The sequence below is a fragment of the Nestor notabilis genome, unplaced genomic scaffold (genome assembly GCF_000696875.1).
Source record: "Nestor notabilis isolate BGI_N333 unplaced genomic scaffold, ASM69687v1 scaffold4922, whole genome shotgun sequence".
Lineage (NCBI taxonomy): Eukaryota > Metazoa > Chordata > Aves > Psittaciformes > Psittacidae > Nestor > Nestor notabilis.
The window spans coordinates 27651-48755 of NW_009917802.1; the positions used below are offsets into that span (position 1 = coordinate 27651).

The following is a 21105-nucleotide window of genomic DNA, read 5'->3' on the forward strand; positions in this document are numbered from 1 at the left end:
ATAATGATTAGTAATCATTCATTCAAAGTAATCTGGTAAATTCAGATTAATGACAGTGGGAGATATTTTGCATCCCATATTCATTGTATCTGTGATACAAATTTATATTTTTATCATTTCTAAATAACAACAAAATCCATATCCACTGCTGGGAAGAAGCACATGAGTATGCAAGAACATGAATAAACCGTAGTAATACATTGATAAACATTTCATCAGTTATAAATAGTGGTACTGAAGCTGAATAGGGGACTCTGTAATCAAAAAGGAACAAGAAATACTATTAAATATGAAAAACGTGACTCATACACTGATATTGAAAGTAAAGTGGCATTAAATAAAAGAACAAAGTTGATACTATGTGCATTGTCTATTTATTCATTTGTTTATGATTGATCGATATAGAACAAAGAATTTCCAAGTAAAAATGCTTATGTACCTCCAAGCAGTGACTCTGAAATCTGTACCTTAAGGACAAAGAAAGGTCGCCAATCTCTCCAACTCCTAGTTCTTTGTCAAAAATGGACACAGTTAATGAGGTTTGTTTGGTACAGCACAAATTCTCAGACACAGATAGAGATCCTTTCAATGGAAACAAATTTGTTTGGCTTTACCAGGTTACTTAGCGATTAATAATAGCCTTGAGATGCAGGTCAGAAAGGTCATCCTCCCCGCTTGCCAACACAATCTAAAATGTGCAGCTAGTCCGGCTCAGCAGGCTTTGAGGCCCAAAACGCTATGCATAAAGTAAAACAGGCTATTTTCCAACTTCTTTTTTCATATTAATAAGCAATTTTCAAGAGAAGGGTGGCAAAATGGGGGCCATGCCACTCTAAGTAATTCATTTATTTTGCAATTTAATCTTATGTTGGGAAAAAATTACACTGCTGCAAAAGCATAGCATGGTGATTTTTAAACGTCAGTGTGCTTCATAAGTAACCTTGTGTGAAATATTGTATTAGCAGCCTTTAACAGTAAACTGCAACAAAAAGTATTTCCAGAGAGTGAAACAAACCTATACATCTTTTCTAATCTTTATTTCCTTTTCATTCTGGTTTTTAATTTTACATCTGAAATAAGACATGTTTAATCGATTAATATTTTCCTTCTTTTAGTTGAGAAAAGGAAAAATGGAAGGATAGCTTGAAACAAAAATTCTACCTTACGACTTGTATTTTAGGAATGTGATTTCGTGGTGTTCATATTTACAAAGCAGTTATTACTCTTCCACACGTTTTGATGAACTAATGTAGCATTCTGATAATTAAAATATTAAGTCTGAATCACAATTTTAAAACCTCTTTCAGGAGCAATATGACTTTCCCATGGGATTATTCATATCAGCAAACTTACCCATGTGCATATTTTGACAGGATTTGACCCTTGTCCTTGAGTGTCTTATTTGGTACTCACTGAAACAACTGACACTATGAATGTGGATCTCTCTAAATAACCTGTTTTGTGGCAATACTTGCATTACCCAGATATGTGAATAGTGTATTTTTCTTTGCTTTTTCTTTTATCATAAACACACATGCTTAAAAAAAAAAAAAAACAACAAAAAGACTAGAATTTACTCACTTAATTAACTTTTAAACAATCTCAATGCTTGACTGAATATGCTTGGTGGCTTTGGCATGCAGGTTAATTTGAACTAGCTATTTCTTAATAACCAAAATAACAGATGTTAATCAAACTAACCTTTTTTAACTGGGTCAAAAAAATTCCATAATACGTGCACTGTGCACAACAGCATGGAATTTTGCTTCCTACAGAACATTCATTCACTCGACTGTTTGCTTAATTTATGGCAAGCCTGGCTCTATGAAAAAAAGCCATTGAGGAGGAAATCTACATCCATTTTCTGTTAAAGTTTTTCTCCAAACATTCAGTTAACATCATGAGTTTTCTCCTTTCTTTGTGAGCTGGTATTAGCTACAATCCCTTCTTTCTTTTACAATGATAGAATTTTCTATGACTTTCTGAATACACAGACCCATCCCTTCAGATGACACAGTGCATTTGCAAGCCTCTATCATGCAGTGGCTCATGAGGAATTTACATTCATGTTTCTTGTGGCCTGTACCCTTGCTGTCAGATCTGTGCAGGAAGCCTAATGCCATGGAAACTCCTCTTAAGGACATTGCACATGTAAAAGGTTTACACCAAGTTCTTCTCTATGCCTACACACTCAACCTTACAGAAGGCTCGAGGATCTAGGAGTGTATGTCAACTTTTATCCTATGTCTACTATCCTCTCTCATTCTATAAGATCTTCTCTGTCTGCAGATCAGAAGGAGGTGTTGCAAGGTATTAGCTGAAACATAAGTGAACAACTTTTATTTTGAAACCATTTGAAGGAAAATCACTAAATTATAACAACTTCTGCTTAGAGAAATTCAAACTAAGATGATGCTTCGAGACAAAAAAAGGACACGAATGGTGTTTTATCAAGCTATAAAAATACATATATCAGCATATTCTTCAAAAGAGTAAGCAATATGAACTAAATACACTGTTCATAGTTTTTATCATTTTAATCCTATTTCTTCACAGTTATATCCATATAAAATCCTGCTGTTGTGCAACTGAATGAACTGTAATTTTACATTCCAGTGGTGTCAGTATACTGCTAATACATAGAACAGCATGAAGCTGTAAAAGGGTTAAAGTAAAATAAAACGTAAGCACATCTTTTACTGCTGTAATATAATTAGCAGACTTATTTTATTACAGGAGTGAACTCCAGAAGTACACAGAAATGATGGAAAACGAAGAGAAAAGGAAAGACCTGGAAAAGAAAGAAAAGGAAAAGAAATACCAAGCCCGAAAGATGCATTACCTCCTTAGCACTGAGCAGGTTGGTGTACCTGTCCCTGACAGCTCATGCAAACCACTTGGGCCCCCAGCCTGACAGAGATAAACTAGCAGGCTGAATGGGACATGACTTGTTGAAAAGATAACACAAAGACACTACTTCGAGTTCAATTTAGTGCTTTTCTATAGGCAAGAGCAGGTACCATGACTATTCTGTGACAGTAGCTTCATAGAGGCAGCATCAGCACTGCTGGCAGAAAGAGTCCAAGTCAGCAGTTTGATCTGCCACTGTGATAACACAACATGAAGGGCATAACCTCGCTTTAAAAACTCATTTTGACTGGCTTATTGTTGTGTTGTTGCACTTGTCAAGAACTAACAAGTTATTAAGCTGAGAAGGGATTTAATTTTTTTCCTCTTTTTTTTTTTAATTGAGCAAATGCTGGGATTGGTGCTGCATTCTGCTTGGGTTTAGGATAGATTGGAAGTGCAGGTTCTCAGCTAAAGCTTTTCCTGGGGCTGCCTGAATCAGCTTATTTAGCATGATTGTTTTCACATAGAAATACCTCATAAATTTCAAGTATTTCCTGATGAATTTGCTGTGTTGATAAAAGTGGTATATTTTTCTGCTGCTTTACAGACAGATGAATATGGCAGTAGATGTCTCTTATACAAAATGGATATGGTTGGTAAAGCTTGTGGGTTTGCCTTTCTTTTAGTCCCCTTTTGTGAACTTAAAAAAGATTTTATGTCCATAAGTGTTCGGTGACTGATTGTTCTTCAGATGAATAAGGAATTTACATGTAATCAGGGTATGCTGGTATGAACTAAGGGTCTGCTTTTCATAGGTTGTTAATTGTAATCTATGTGTAAGAACTGTTAGTCCTAAACAACGCAGGAAAAATACCATGACACTTAGTGACAAAATACTTAATCTTTCTGTTTAGGAATCAGTTGTGATCTATCCAATAAATAAAAATATAGCATAATTAACTGTATATCAGTTATGAAAACTCAATTTATAAATCAAATATAAGTTATTGTATTAGAAAAAAAAGCATAGTAAAATATTAGTAGAGCATAGCGCAACAAGTTTTCTGAGTGGCTTTCAGATAGGGGAGCTAGTTAATAACTAAAAATAGTTCACAATAATTTATTTGTCCAAATATAGATCTAGAATATTAAGAATAATTTGTCCAGTGTTCTTGTAGTGTGGTTACTACAGTCTCCTCCCCTTCCTTCCATGCGTAACAGGGTGCAGTGATGGAACTGAGCCACCTCATGTATCAAGGTGTCCTGGGTTCAGCTACAGCAGTCATTTTTTTCTCCTTCTTAGTAGCTGGTGCCGGGCTGTGTTTTTGACTTTCAGTCTGGGAACAACGCTGATAACACCGATGTTTTTAGTTGTTGCTCAGTAATGTTTACTCTGACCAAGGACTTTTCTCAGTCTCATGCTCTGCCAGGGAGGAGGGGAAGCCAGGAGGAAGCAGAGACAGGACACCTGACCCAAACTGGCCAAAGGGGTATTCCATACCACAGCACGTCATGCCCAGTATATAAACTGGGGGGAGTCACCCGGAAGGCCCAGATCGCTGCTCGGGTCGGGCTGGGTATCGGTCGGCGGGTGGTGAGCGGTTGTGTCCTTTTCCCTTGTTATTCCTCTTATCATTATTATTGGTAGCAGCAGTGGTTTGTATTATACCTTAGTTACTGGAGAGCTGTTATCTCAACTCGTGGGAGTTACATTCCTTCGATTCTCCTCCCCATCCCTCCAGGAGCGGGGGGAGGAAGGAAAAGGGGGTTGTGAGCGAGCGGCTGCGTGGTTCCAAGTTGCTGGCTGGGCTTAAACCACGACACAAGGCTGCAGATGTTCAGGCAGGTTATATGGACAGCATTGCAAAATGTGTATTTGCAATAATTGTTTCAAATGTATCCGATAGTTTTGAATCTTTTTGTTTTCCTACAAACAAAAGGAGTGAGAAAAGGGTGTTTACTTGTTGACAGAAAGGAATTAAGGAGTTGTTGCTTCTCAATTCTAGTAAAGAAAGACATGTTAAATCCTGTTCTCCACTCCCTGTAAGCTGAAGCCCAGAAACCCATCTCAGAAGCTTTACAGTTTAAACAGGGAGATGATCAAACATCACAGTATTGCACAATGTAGCAGATGATACAGTGATCCTTTCTGGCCTTCAAGTCTATGAATCCTTTATTGATTACATAATATGTTCTTCTTATTCCACAGGTTATATATGTATATATCAAACTACATACATGTGTGTGTGTTTGTATAGGTTGTGCCCATTCCTAATTGCTAGCATTATTTTACATGTCAAAAAGTAAAACTCAAGAATGCTAGTGTCATGAATGTGCAGGGGTGTCTCATGTGTATGTAATAACATGGACTATGATGAAGTCAACATATTTTGTCTTTTTCATGAATTAACATGCTATTCAAGTATTTATTTACTGCATAAATGGTTACCTATATAAAGAAAAAGAGGAAGAAATGGATATCAAACTCTAAATAAGTATGCATCAGTTGTTGTTACTGGTAGCAGGTATACACACGTAGTCTTACATAGACAGATGTGAGCTTGCTTTGATTACTTTCCAAGCCAATCTGGAGCTGTAACACAGGGCTGAACCCAAACTAATCAGGCCTGTTGAGAGCTATGGTATATTAGCTCAAGAATTGATGCAGTTACACAGCTGCAGGTCAGCTCATATTAGGGGCAGAATAAGTGTGTGTATGCTTTAAACTCAGGAACAAGGAGTTTGATCTGCCTACAAGTGCTGTATAGGCACACCTACATTTAAGTTGTTTGCCTGCAGTTCTGCACCTTTCTGGAGGGGAGATGGTATGTAGATTGAGTACCATTTCTATGAGACTGACATTCAGAGAACTCATAGAGCCATAGAATCACAGAATGGTTTGGGTTGGAAAGGACCTTAAGATCACCTAGTTCCAGCCCCCTGCCACGGGCAGGGACACCTTCCACTAGAGCAGGTTGCTCCAAGCCCCTGTGTCCAACCTGGCCTTGAACACTGCCAGGGATGGGGCAGCCACAGCTTCTCTGGGGACCATGTGCCAGCACCTCAGCACCCTCACAGGGAAGAACTTCTTCCTTATATCTAACCTGACCTAAAATATAATTCTATTCAAATTTTAGGTTTTAGCAAAGAAGTTTAAAGAAAAGAAAGTTAAACCAGGGTATTTGCATAATCAATGATTACTAACGGTAGTAATGCTAATTGGCAGGTATTAATTATACATATTTGTAATTTATATTAATAATCTAATTACCAATTGTCTTTCTGTGAAAGAATAATGTTATACAGCCTGCCTACTTGAAAACACAGTTTTTTGCTTTACTAAAAACAAGCTACACATTTTTTTCCCTGCAGTACCAGTAGTATCCATGCAAAACAAATATAACCCAATTTGTAGGCATAAAAATGGACCTGAAAAAAAGAATATTTCTTGTAATTCCTTATTGGTCATCACACAATAGAAATAATAGTGCAGGTGTATTTTTTTTTTGTTGGTTTTACCTGTTTTATCATGAACTGCATTGCAATTTCTTATTGCAGCATGAACCATATAAAGTTTTCCTATTAGTCTATAATGACAGTATGCTATTTCTACTACAGTGGTAATGATCCTTTAATAAGTGAACTACTTATTAAATGTGGTTTTCTATTATAAACATGTTTACTTGTATAGATTATTCTTCTATATCCCTGTAGATCCCCTTTCTGTATTAATGAAATAATTAAATAGGTTCTTACTTCTGCTCTTTGTCATATTCTCAGGGCTGACATTTGTAGGAAGGGCCATCCTTTGCAAAGTGCTAACAAATGGCCTTTAAAGTCAATGGAAGATAGAATTGCTGAATAAATTGACAGTACTTGGTGGAAGTTGGTAAGAAAAGCTCACATTTGTTGGAACATGTGCTTTCATGATTCCTGTCATTGGTATTTCCAACCTTCAAAAAACGTAACAGACATAAACATGTGAAACAGTGAAAAGTTCTAATTTCAACAATGAGAACTAAGTTTTTCCATTCTTTCTCTTTCTGACACCCATACTCCATAAGCAATTCTACTTTAGGGTAGTAGGAATCATTTACCAAACTTATGTGGACTCTGGATTAGGGCTTTTGAGTATAAAGGTAGCAAACACATGCCCCAAGGTTACTTTTCAGCTTTTGTTTCTCAGGCCAGTTTTGTTTTGATTTTCTGTAGTTATTGTAGAACTCAAAATTATGACACTTGTATCAGTCATTATCTCATGTTTGTCGGTTCATAGAGTTAAATATTTAAAATTCACATTCTGTTCAGTGCTGAGGTATTTTTTAATTACACTTTTCCTATCAACAGAAATGGCACTTTATAAACATTACACTGACTGTGTGTGTCCCCTTTGTACGCTACTGGAAATCAGGAGTTAATTCTGTTGAAGTTACTGCACTTATATCAGATGTAAATGTTCTAAGTAAGGAAGAAAAAAAACCCACAAAATCCTTTCTGGAGCAGGTTAATGAATATTCAGAAAACTCAACTGATTAATATGCCTCTAACCTAATGTGCTGTCCTGTAAGAACTTGAAAACAATTGGTCTGAAATGACACTGTTTGACACCCACTCTGTCTCTGGACACCTGGCAGTTTTATTCTTATAAAGGTGAGGACTCAGTGGATAAAGCTCTGGCCTTTGATCTCCAGATCCACAGTTTAAGAGACAAGGCTGTGAGTTTGGTCATTTGAGCTCAGTCCCGAGTGAACAGTCCACATCACAAAATGATTATACGTAATTTGTTACTGCTGGCAGTGTCTGTTCAGGAAAGGCCAAGGACTGAGCTAGCATGAAGAATGAATTAGCTATTACCTTTTACATTTTATTTCCTCCCTCTTTACTGTTGTAATTTTATTATCCTGTCTCTAAAACATTCAGGGGATGAAATTATCGCTCATTATAACTACTGATACTTCCTGAAGATGAACTAAAATGGTTAATTTTTGATTACTTTTTTTAATGTAGGTGTCCCAGTCACTGGACAGCCCCACCCATCCATGGGTGTTTCATATGCACTTATCACTTCTCTGCCAAGAAGTCTGATATTTCTGAGGTCTTTCCAAAGCTTGTACCATAAAAAATCCCATTTAGATTAAAGAGGAGAGAGTGAGCTTTCCTAGCTCTAAGGCGGGCTTGTAGCTACATTTGAATAGCATTAGTATATAAAGCACTTCATGCTGCAGTGTTCTGTTTTTATAAAACATGATTTCCAAAGGATTCTCAATTTACACTAAATCCTTCTTACAGTACTCGTGACATGTATGTTTGATCAGCAAGCCTTCTTCATGTATTCACTTCCACCTCGGAAGCCAGATGTATGGGTCCATTCACAGGTATTCACTGCAGGAGAATCACTCAACTCTTGTGCCTCATGGGGCACTATACACACCATCTCAGTTCACTTGAAAGGAATCTCAGTTAATGTTGCTTAATGTTTCTGTCCTAAAGGACAAAGTAAGGTAAACTGCAAGCAGCCAGTAACTGTTTGTGATTCTGGAAGACATTATATAGGAACAAAGAAAAATGTTTGTGTGTCAAAGATTAGTTCCACTAGGTCTGCATTCCAGAAATGGCTTTTAAGCTGAATTGTGATTGTGAATTACATTCACAATCACAAATTTCTAGTTCTCTTGGAATTTGAGTCTAGCTCTTGCCCTTCAGGATTACTCATGCTGGGAACACTCAGGACTGTAATTCTACTGTTCAGCACAGTATCATGTTGATGTAAAAAGAAGTCAAGTGCTGGAAGCCAACATATACCTGGTGCACAAAACCCAAAACAATTAAGTGCGAAGTGTACAGCTTCTGTTTTGCTCATACCCTTTTCAGTCAGCCTTTCTTTTTCTCTAAGAAGGGGTGGCTGTCTCCCTAGAGAGGGCAAGTACAATCAAGCCAAAACTAGGATGGCAAGCATGGTGATCTTCATGCCCAGAAAGGGGCAACTCTGTAGATTAGGGAGTAATGGTAAGAGGTTGAGGAAGTGCTGTTTGCTGATATCATAATCTACCTCCTATAAGAAATAGATGACTATGCACAATTTCAGATGTATTTCTTCCTGGTGTCAGTAAGCAGTTTTTCTTTCCCATTCACTCTTGTCCTAAGGCTCATTCTAGCTCAAGTAGTAAATGAAAGTGCTTCCAACAGAAGTCAGTGATTTCTCTCTTTGCCATACTTCACAGAAAACAAGATACTTGCATCCTATTTTTAAAGGTAGTGAGTGAATGAACTTAAAAATTGAATAATTTTAAGCGTGTTCTGTGACAGTATTGCAATCTATGTTTCTTAAAGGCTGCTTATTATAAAATCATTTCAGTTCATTTGATAACTGCATAACTGTGCAAAGAAATGAGAGTTTACGGTGAAAAATCATCCGTCATTAGAAAGAGCTTAACAGCAGTAGGATGTAAAGTTTGAGTGCTGTTTTGTGATTGATCCTGTGCAAGCTCAGTTTTCAAAGGCATATCCATGTAGATATGGCAATCTTTCTCAAAGCTGCTTCTAAATAGCTTGTTACTAGCCATGTCACTCATACTAAGCATATGTTATTATAGCACAGTGGCATCTCTGCATCTACCACATATTGCAGCATTTAGCATCTCTGCAGCTAGCATTAGTCATTTAAAAATCCACTAGCTAGAAGGTCCCTGTACTTAAACGGTCTTTTTCAGCACCTGAATTGCATAATCTCTATTTGTGTGGATTTTTTTCTAGACAAGAAACTTCTTGCTCAACTCCTGTGGGTAGGATTAATGGCAGAGTTTAAAGGACAAGCTGTGTGATCTATCAAAAGTGTACATGCTGAGATCTTAGAAAAACATGACCACATTTTGTGTATTACTGTCAATTGGGGTGGCAAAAGGGTTGGATTGCTGCAGAGTCAGAAAACTGGCAAGACTGAGTTTCATATTGAATGCTGGCTTTGTGTATGATGTGGTACACACATTTAAGAAAGAATCTATATTGCAAGGAAATTACAATGTAGTGCAAATATCAGCTAAATAGCTCACACACAGAGTCACATTCACACACATTTGCACAGAGTGGAACTCCACTGACATTCCTGAAATTGTTACTGGGATAAATGGGGTTGATGTGTAGCAGTCCATCTGGCGTTTTTGTAAGTGTGATGTGATGTATGGTCTTGCTTGGGTAATTTTGAAACTATTATATCAAAAGTACATGCTAAGTAAGAGATAAGTGCATAAGAAGAGGGAGGTTAGGAATGGCTTGGGAGAAGTCATGAAGATAAAATACAGTACATTTCTCAACAGCAAACCTTCCTGTTGATTAAGAAGTGGCACTGATGGTATCCTTGCTTTAATGAGACTTCAAGATGAGGGATGTACACACCAATTCTTTTGTTTTTCAGCTCTTAGACAAGTGAAGAGTATAATGGTAAAGTTCTTTCATTAACTTGCAGAGTTTATTCAATATTCAATGCTTTTGTTTAGTATCTAATAGGTACTGTTAATTTGGGAATTGTGTCTGTCCTGCAATGGACATGATGAAAACAGTGTATCTATCTTTCCCCATCTATTGTTTTTTTTACTTCCAGTTTTTCTTTTTCAACAATCTTTCAATAGAACCTTCATCTTTTCATTGTTTCTTAGTACATCACTGTTTTCTACTCATTTCTGACTGCCTTTACAGATCTGACTAACATGGTTCTGTCCCCTTTTCTTTATTCTTTCCTGTATGCAATACTATGACTGTTCATTAAACCTTCACCTCATTGTATATTGGTCTCATTGAAGACTGCTTTGTTAAACACGCTGCCACTTTTTGACTATTTAGTCATTGTCTAATCCTATAGGTTCACTACAGCAAATTGTTTAATAAATCTGTCACAATATATGAGGAAAGATTCACATGTAAGCACATTGCAACAGATATAAGAAACAATGAAAAGCAATGAAATGTTACATTGCTTAGGTGCATGTATATATTATATGAGAAGTAAATGAATTCTCTATTTCACAATTATTTAATTAAAAAAGGAAATTTCTGTATTATTTCCATCACTAGCTCTTAAGAAGAGCTTCTCCTGTCTTCTAATATGTTGTTGTAAGTAACTTCTGGTGTAACTCACTCAAAGATACTAAATGTATAATTACAAAGATTTTTCTCAATCCAGGGAGAAAAGGAGTGAATTTTGAGTTGCTTTTTTTTTAACAAAGCACATCTTTTCCATTATGAAACCAAGAGTAAATGAAGTTTTAATTTTGATTATGTAAATGATATCACACATTTAAAGAAGTGTTTTAAGGCTCTAAAAGCTTCTGACAAGCATAAATAATTTTAGCCTCAAAATAACCCTGTCATGTAAGGAAATACTGTCTCTGTGTTCACATGCAGTTATTGATACATGGAAGAATACAACCACTTTCAGAGATTATTCTTCATACTAAGCTCATTTATTTCCATTTGTTGTTGTAGAAACAGGTTGGGTTTATGAGATACCTAGAATCTGTGCATGATCCTATAAGCAATACCGTCACTTCTTAAAGCAAAAATAGTAACAGTAATGGAATTCTCATTCCTATTGTTAAGATAAAGTCATTCAGCAAGTTGAACTGTATTTTTATGCTTGTTTTGAAATCAGAAGTCAAATGAGAAGTCAGCAAAAGAACTTTGAATGGTTTGTCTCTGTTTTGTGTCTTCATCATAATATTGTTCCCCATGCCATCACTCCCTCATTCAAGTTATTATCCCTGATCTGGTCAAGTCGTCAAGAGCCTGCGTAAGAATTAGATTTGACAGAGTAAGCCTCAGTCAGAGAAAGAATCAATGAAAGGTGGATACATTTGGGTGATGCCTCTGCATTTGCTGGGCTGCTGTGTTTTGGCTATTGTGCTGTAACAACCCATGCATTAAACCAAGAGTTTGTTTCTTTTTTGTCTCGTTGCCAAAATACCAAAGCAGTTGCTACCTGTTTGGAGACTCCATTGCAGTTTGGTTTCCTGCAATTGAACTTAGTGCTGTGCAGGTTTAGAGGTTGATTTTATGGTCTGTGGCCAGGATGCTGGACTGCAGTGCTTCCTTAACACCTCATTGTATAGTCCATAAAATTGCAGCCGGGTTTACTTATAAAAGTGCATTTAAAACATGATTACACTATTATCTTGATATCAAGCAAACATTTCACAGATGAAAAGGACTGAACCAAGCTTTACAATCTGAAGGCAAAATAACAATAATTAATGCTCCTATTACTCTGTTGAAACAGCATATATATTAAGCAGAAGACAGGTAATTAATCCCACTTGAAAGAATATACACTATTCATCACTCATTTATGAATTCCTCACTCTCTGCATAAAAGCAGTATCTCAAACAAAGCTAAAATATCTTAGGTACAATGACAGGCTAGGCCCTCCAACTCTTCTTTAGATGAAATTCCTGAGAGTATATTTTTATAAGGATTACAGGATCAGGCCTAAGCTCAGTGAGGACTGAACCTACATTTATAAAGCTCAGTGACATTTTTCCTCTTGTCAGCCATGGTAAGGAAATTTTATCTCAAACTGGAATGTTAAACCACATTATGGTATTTTCCCCAATATTTGAATAAAGTTTACACTATTTTTTAAAATTGTTAACATAAAAATGTGTTTATGTTAGTTTAAAAATCACAGATTATTCCTAGTAGAATACGTTGTAATGTGGTTTGAACATTTTGATGTGTAAAATTTGAGTTCATGGACATAGTTTTATTGTACTTGTTGCTAGAACAGTATTTACAGAATTTTTATAGATGGCTCTTTCCCCAGTAAATTTCATGTTAAAGATACTATGCTTTTATTTTCACTACAAATGGAAGAGTCTGACAGCCTGTAGTAAACTCGGCATTTAGAAGTTTTAAATTCCTTTTCTTTTACAGATATGTTTGCAGGATCACATAAACACGTTGTTTGTTTTTTTTTCCTTGTGAATCATTAATGTTTTAAAGTATTTCTTTTACCTCCTAGAGAAACTGTATCTGAGGATTAACAAGATTGTTCACTGGAATTCATGTGGAAGCATAACAGCAGAGGCTGAGAAATGATCATGTTTCCTTTTAGCTCTCAGCAAGAGTAATTGAATGTTGAATATCTTACTAAACGCTGGACTGTGACAGTGTGTTAACACTCTGACTATCTCCTAACAGCAGGGCAATTATTTGCTGAGTGGGATTTTTATAAATCCCCTGGCAGTAGTATGTCCTGATAATTATGATGAAGTGCACTGGTCAGTGTTGATTCAGCAATCCCATCTCTAGCAAATATTTCATTCACAGCTCTCCTTCATGCTTTTACTTTTATGGCTTTTAAAGATCTCTTACCTATCCTCTCAGCTTGCTTAGTTTTTTTTACAAATTACACTGGAGCAAAAAAGGATTTTCAAGTTAAGTCCCTATTTTGCCGAAGTATTTTCCTTCTCATTTAACTCCTCATTGAAAGACCAGAGTGAGAAAGTAGGACTTTATTGAGGTTCTTACTATGAGAATCACCTGCGAAAGGCTTCCTCCCTCAAAGCTATGTTTTTCAGGATTAAATGACTGTTGAATGAAACATTTATAGTCATGATATATGTTGATTATTTCAGTCTTTAAGAGTTGATATGGAAAAGTAATTAAAATAGAGCATACCCATCTTATTGTTTGGTTAAATTAGAGTAATAACGATTTTAAAGATATGAGGATACACTTTCTATTGACTTCTTGCTTACATTTTATCTTCAGCTCAAGGTCTAATTTTGCATGTGTGTAATTATTTGTAGTGCAGTAGCTACACTGTATCTATTAGGAGCTATTTTGTTTGTATTTTTTTATGTAGGCATTAAAAGCTTAATCAAGAAGTAAGAAAGAAGAATAAGAAATAATTCCTTCACAAATAAAAATTGCAGAATCTAAAATTTTTCACATTTTATTATACCATTTGGGGTCACTCATTTTTTCTGAAGATCTAACCAGCATAAGCAACACAGCCTTGTCTTTCCCTTTTTACCTCCACCTTTTTCTTTCCTTTCCTTTCTTCCTTCCCTTCTTCCCATTTCTTTTGCTGCTGCATTCCTTCACAGTGTAGCTTTCAAGGCAAGCTCCTTAATAATTTCTTTGTTGTATTCTGGGAAAAAACAGTAAAGTCTTTCTCTCCATATAGAGATAATAAATAGGAAAAGACAAAAATGGATACTCTACAGCATAGAGTAAATATAGGATTAGAGCTGGGAGCAATACAGAACATAAAAATCAAATCTCTTCCTTGCTAATGTTCGTTAAATTAGTATTTGTTTTCTTGTGATTTTTTTTCTTTATATGCAACCATTAATTATAAAGATAAGAAAATGATTGGGAGGAAACTAAATGATAGAGTGTTAGAAATGCAAAATGATTCAAAATATTAATGTAATGCTAAGGATGGCTGGGTAACAAATGGTACATTTGCCAGTATGCTTGACCTGACACAATTAATATTCCAGGTCATGCTTGGGTTTCCATGATGGAAGGTCTGAGGCAGAGAATTCTAGGAGAAAAATATATCTATTGTATAACTCATTTCTCTCTTTTTATTTTTTTTATTTTCCCTGACGAGTTAGAACCATAGTTTAAAAAAAAAATAATATCTCTGCTTTCACACCTCATTTGCCATATTCACCACTGGGCCACCATTCACCAGAAGGGCCTGATGCAAGGAGGTCAGTAAGAAGCTATTAGCAGAGTCCCCTCCTGAGATTTCTTTGGTCTTATTGAGGTGGAAGTTAGCATGACAGTACTGCAAATAACTCAGTTGCAGGGTTTTTAACAGTTAGCACAGATTTCCCCATAGTGTTTGTCACTTTAGGAAATTGTTCCTGGATGTCATGGTTTAACCCCGGCTGGCAACTAAGCACCACCCAGCTGCTCGCTCATTCCCCCTGCAGTGGGATGGGGAAGAGAAACAGAAGAGTAAAAGTGAGAAAACCCATGGGTCGAGATAGAGACAGTTTAACAGGTAAAGCAAAAGCTGCACATGTGAGCAAAATAAAAAGAAGGAGTTCATTCACCACTTCCCATGGTCCGGCAGGTGTTTGGCCATACCCAGGAAATCAGGGCTCCATCATGTGTAGTGGTTACTTGGGAAGACAAACGCCATCACTGTGAATGTGCCCACTCCCAACTCGCTGGTGGGGTGGTGTGAGAGGCAGAAAAGGCCTTGACTCTGTGTAAGCACCGCTCAGCAATAGCTAAAACATCCCTGTGTTACCAATGCTGTTTCCAGCACAAATCTAAAACACAGCCCCATATGAGCTACTATGAAGAAAATTAACTCAAGCCCAGCACACTGGAAGGGAAGTCCCAGAAAGCTGGCTTTGACAGTGCCCCTTATTAGCTATAAAGAACACGGGTACAGAAAAGTGTATCATTCCCCCTGCAGACAAGAGTTACTTTTTGTAATCTTTTATAGTATTTTGGAGGGTAACGTATTTTCTTACAGACAAAAGGTGGGGAAAATATTGGAATCCAAGGATGATAGTGATATATCAAGACAGATACTTTACTACCATTGAAAAAGCAGTATTAACTACAATGGTTTTGTAGTTGAGAGAATATTGTATGAAAGTAGGGAAAAGATGAAGTAACACTTTTAAGACATTGTACTGGTCTCAAGAAGATAAGCAAATTTATTAAGTACCAAAGGCTTTGATCCTCCAGATTCTTAGATTTCTGCAGACTGCCAGCTCCCTGCAGAGGATAGAGTGAATAGGGCATTCATCAGCACACAGCACGTGTGCAAGATACTACAAAAATAAGACTGATTTGATGAGATATTTAAAAATGAATGGAAGCAGTTTTGCCAGAGACTGGTCTGAACTGGAAAGTAAAAGCAAACTCATCCCCTTGTCTTTCGTACCAAACTTTGCCAATTTTAAATGTAGGCCTAAAACCTTGCCACAAACCGTAGGGAATTTAGAGTAAATTAGTATTAATTTTATCTGTCTGGATACTAACTCTGCTGATTGCTCTGCTATCTGTCTGACTGAATACTTGAACGTATGTAATTAATATGTAAAGTAATTAACAAGGGTTGTTTGAGAATTATTATTTAAAAATGCACTTCATAATCAATATTGACCCAGATCTTTCTTACAAAGGGTTTCAGCTGTAGAAACAAGAACTTCCCAAGTGTCCAACTGGCCTCACTAAAACACCAAATCCCATTTTCATAATTGGTACACTATCTGTATGTGTTTAACCTGAGAGTATGTAAAAAAAGAACAATAAAAGGTGGTTCTTTGTTAAGGCACTTTTTCAGCAATAATAATTCAGAAGACACTGTTTCAATGGATTCCACAGCTGTTATGGCTAATTTTGGTTTCTTTAAAAGTGCTAAAAGCCAATTGTATTTACATGCCTTGAGATACTCAGTAGCATTTCACAGTGTCTGAACCCTCTATGAGCTATATTTTTTTCTACTGACAAACACTTAAATAAAAGAAACGTCAAGTAAAATATACACAGTATCTCAATATAGATTGCAAAATGTGGTTTCAGAAAGCCATTATACTTGTGGAGCCATTTATACTTGCTCTAAATATGACTAACAGAGGCGATACCATTTCCTAGAACCCAGCACATCACTTTAAAGTTATTCTTGCCTGTAACTCTTCAGAGGAAAAGCAGTTAAATTATTTAAGATATTGTACTTTTCTGTCTTGGAGAAACAAAAAACAAACCTGTGCTATGTAGATTGAAATAATCTAATGTTTTTGGGAGGGTCAAAATTTCCTCCCCAGTTTGCTCTTTGGATTTGTCACTGATCAACAAATCCATGCCTGCTGTATTTCAAAGAGTCATTATTATGCTGTAGTGGCTTATTCGAGACCATCCTGATTCTCAGTGATTCACGTGGAGATGTTCTCTTCTGGAAAACATTTACATTTTCAGTGATGTTGTAGCTTTCTGTAAAATAATGTGTTTCACAGATGTATTGTGAGAGAACAGTAGCTCTCCCACTAGCTGGAGACCTCTGCAGACTGGCATGGCTAGAACACAGTCTCTACGTTAGGCAGGATGCAACAGCTGAATATTGATCGTGTAGGAATGGGTAGAAAGATGAAGTAATCCTATGAGCAGTTCGGTGAAATGTGAAAAAAGATAGTCACGGACAATCACTTTTCTGTTTTACTGTCCTTAACAGAGTGAAGGCAAAAATTAATTGATCTGAAAGTAGGCAGATCTGATGACCATGGTAGGACTAATGAGTGAAGAGCCATCATGACCATGGCACAGAGGTGGTTTGTGTATCTCTAGCATGGAATGTAATTTGTATGGGAGAGCTTCACTGTGGCTTTTTATATTTGAGAGAACATGTGTAACCAGTATATAGTGTAAATGCATTCAGTAATTGTGGAACAGTGCAATAAAGCCCAAGACAACATATGGAACTTGTGTTTATGTAACACTTAGAGGTCAGTGAATGTTCGCGAGCAAAAATGTACTGGACTGATATGAAAATAGCACAAAATAATAACAGCATTAGGAGAATCTGTAACTTTAGGAGATGTTTATGTGAATAAGAGCCAGACTTGTAGAGCCAAACTTTGAAGATGCAGATGGATTTTACAAATCATACAGATGGACCTGTAATTTCAGATTCACTCCAGGGGTTCTGCTTGCCAGCTATTTGGAGTGTGGATCCCTGCCATTTTAGTGTGGCATCCTGAAAAGCTGAAGGAACAACCAGTGGTTGTTTTGCATACACACGTTTCTACCACTTACTTCTATTCATGTCCTCTTTCCCATTGCACATTTAGATTGTTAGTGTAGAGGAATGGTTTATAGGGTTTGCACTAAGAGGGGAACATATAACAGAGGTCCAAAATAAATGGTCATTAGGGCCAGATCACTTAGGGAGCTCAAGAATATAGCCATAAAATTTTGAATAGCCCAACAGCATTTTGAATAAGCTACCATCTCAGAATATTTTTGTCCCCATTAAACAATTTGTTTTATATCAGCCTTATTTAACTATTTGGACAGAAGAAATTGGAACCTCCCAGTAGGATATGTTAATGAAAAATGCATTAGAGCTAATTGGGGAGTGTTCAGTCCTCTCAGCCCCAAGAGATTAATACTTTATGAGGAGGCTGAAGCTCTGTTTAGTTTTCTTATGGGTCTTCAGTAGTTTTCCAAAGGAGAAATGCAAGATTTCAGGCATTTACTAAACTTTCCCTTAACTTTCCCCACATCACAAAACTGATCTGTTTTCCTACTATTTTTATTCAATACGTCTTAGAAATTAAAGCTATGATAAAAGCAAAGGACAATATATTTTAACTGAGCAAATCTACTTTGAAAGTCTTAAGAATACTCTGAGTGTACTGTTACAGGAAATATAATTATCCTTAAAGCAACTCAGTATCTTTAAATCAATTTTTGGAAGGTGTATTTTAAGTATATATCATCTGTTTTATAGGAGATTTAGTGGCTTTGTGCAATATGGTGTAGGAATTCTCATGTTTAACAGTTCATAATTTATTCAGTACACTCACATATGTCTATTTGAGAATTGTTTATATACAAATAGGAAATCCCTGCATTTATAGGAATGATTTGGGAACAGTCTGTCACATAATTCTGACTTGCCAGATAGTCACAGGTTGTAAATGATGCAGATTACTAGTTCAGTATTTGAAATGCATGCTTTGCATTAGTAACTGTTATACTAGATCACACTAGTGATGCAATTAATGATGTATCCTGAAAAACTGCAATATCAAAATCAGTGAAGAATGAATCTTTTATATCAATTCACAATTCAGAGTTTTTTATTCCGAATTCAAGTTGTATACCATTAAAACTAAATACTTTTGAATAGTGAAAGGAATTGAACGTGAACATTTTGTTGGAAAAAAGCAATGCCTTGCTTTTGATATTCCATAAGTTTTCTTGTATTTCCCCTTAACTAATGACTCATTTTTACTTCTTAAAAAGCAAAGTCTTGGTCCCCGTTGTGAGTCAGCTATCACAGAGTTTAAAAGGACAAGAGTTATGTTCCCCTGCATAAGTATTTGTTTTACTCTTTAAGTATGTGTTTGGAAATAATAAATACATTTTTGTTCCTATTGCATATAGGAACTTTAAAGTTCAACTCGACTATAATGGTTTGCCTTTAAAACCAGAGGCAAATTTGTACACTTTGTTTTTCTTTTATAAGGGAAAACTGGCATGTTTCTTTGACTATTGCTGTGGAAGGCAAAAGATTGAATGTGATGGAAAGAAAACATGAGTTTGAGATAGAAGAAGTTCTTCCTTCTGGAAAATGAAAGTTACCCCATTTGAAGAACTGAAACCCAGATTATATGTTGCATTATCCCATTTAACCCCTTTTGTAATGCAGAGATGTACTTACACTATAAATCTATCCCATATCAGTAGTTGTCAAAAACTTTGTTTAGAACTGTTTATTATGTAGGGTTTTTTTAATTGGTTTGATTTATAGAATAAATGCAGGAGTGAGTTCTAAGTTAGTTGAAGTCAAAGATATCTGTGTTTTCTGCTCAGATTCCAGGCATCTACAATTCACCTTTCAGAAAATCCCCAGATCCAATGGAGCTGCTGCTACGAAAGTCAAAGCCATTGAGCCACAGACGGCAGCAGACGAAGAGTCCTTTTACATCTGAGCTCTATGACTGGCCAACTTGTAAAAGGCCTCCGACTTTCTCCACAGGACAGCCCCTGCCAGCTATCAGGAGACAGAAACCTCAGGTAACATTTTTTGATGTCTCTGAGGCAGCTTTTGCTGATACCTTTTATCATAGATAATCATAGAATATCTCAAGTGAGATTATCGAGCCCAACAATCCCTTTTGTGGATTTGTTGGTTTTTTTTACATAGATCTAGTGCTTGCATTCAGGATATAAAGTCTTTGGAACAGATTTGTCAAAAAGAAAAAGAAACCTAGGAGGTATGTAAAAACAGGGATGTATGATTCTTTAGACTTCAGTCCTTTGGGGAAAAAATGTCATTTCCAATATTTCAAAGGGAAGACCTGATAGAATTGCATATTAATATTGTGATTCATTAGAGATAGAAGTCTAAATTTTGTCCTGGGTTCAGCTACAGCAGTCATTTTTTCTCCTTCTTAGTAGCTGGTGCAGGGCTGTGTTTTTGACTTTCAGCCTGGGAACAACGCTGATAACACCGATGTTTTTAGTTGTTGCTCAGTAATGTTTACCCTGACCAAGGACTTTCTCAGTCTCATGCTCTGCCAGGGAGGAGGGGAAGCCGGGAGGAAGCAGAGACAGGACCCCTGACCCAAACTGGCCAAAGGGGTATTCCATACCACAGCACGTCATGCCCAGTATGTAAACTGGGGGGAGTCACCCGGAAGGCCCAGATCGCTGCTCGGGTCGGGCTGGGTATCGGTCGGCGGGTGGCGAGCACTTGTATTGGGCATCACCTGTGTTCATGGTCTTATTTTCCTTTACCCTTTTAGTTTTATATCCTCTCCCATTGCTATTTCCCTTATCATTATTATTGGTAGCAGTAGTGGTTTTGTATTACACCTTTGTTACTGGACTGTTCTTATCTCAACTTGTGGGAGTTACATCCTTTTGATTCTCCTCCCCATCCCTCTGGGAGTGGGGGGAGGAAGAAGGGGAGGAGTGAGTGAGCAGCTGCGTGGTTCTGAGTTACTGGCTGGGCTTAAACCATGACAATTTCCAATTTTAAATCAATAAAAGTAGGATAAATGAAAAATAATAGGACAAATTAGCCAGTTATGATGACTTTTTCACTATTTTGCAGTTGTTTTCTGTATGAAGACCAAAAGACATCCTCTCCATCTCTTTTCGTTCCTGCTCTTTTGTGTCCACTAGTTGTGTGTCAGCTTTAATTACATACATTTCTACATTTTGGTCCGCAACAGAGCAAAGTTGCCCAGCTCCCGCTCTTAACTGTCATGGTCTCCATTTTTAGTTCAGCTCCTGTCAACATATGTTACAGATAGCTTTGTTTTCTTTTCTATAAAGTAATGGAGACCTCTGCGATAATGCATCAGCATGAACATCCCATAAGATGACAAAACAACTTTTGCCACCTGATAATCAAAACCTGCTGGGAATATGCCCAATATTCTCAGCAGACACACTTTTGACACCTTTCTGTTCCTCACTTGATGACAATACAATGACATGTAGCTTTGGCCAGTAAGTGCCTGATGCAGTTACTTTTGGGATAGAAGCATTCTCTT

At 36.7% G+C, this 21105-nt stretch overlaps 1 protein-coding gene across 1 annotated transcript in view; it reads left to right on the plus strand.

The window, feature by feature from the left end:
- The window catches only part of SPATA17 (spermatogenesis associated 17), a gene marked incomplete at its 5' end in the record, with an annotated part of 78084 nt that overhangs the window by 25683 nt on the left and 31296 nt on the right, over window positions 1-21105 (plus strand). Inside the window, 2 exons of the mRNA XM_010009409.1 lie at window positions 2737-2860; window positions 19415-19618. Coding sequence (XP_010007711.1) covers window positions 2737-2860; window positions 19415-19618 — 328 coding nt within the window. The remainder of the gene's footprint in view (window positions 1-2736; window positions 2861-19414; window positions 19619-21105) is intronic.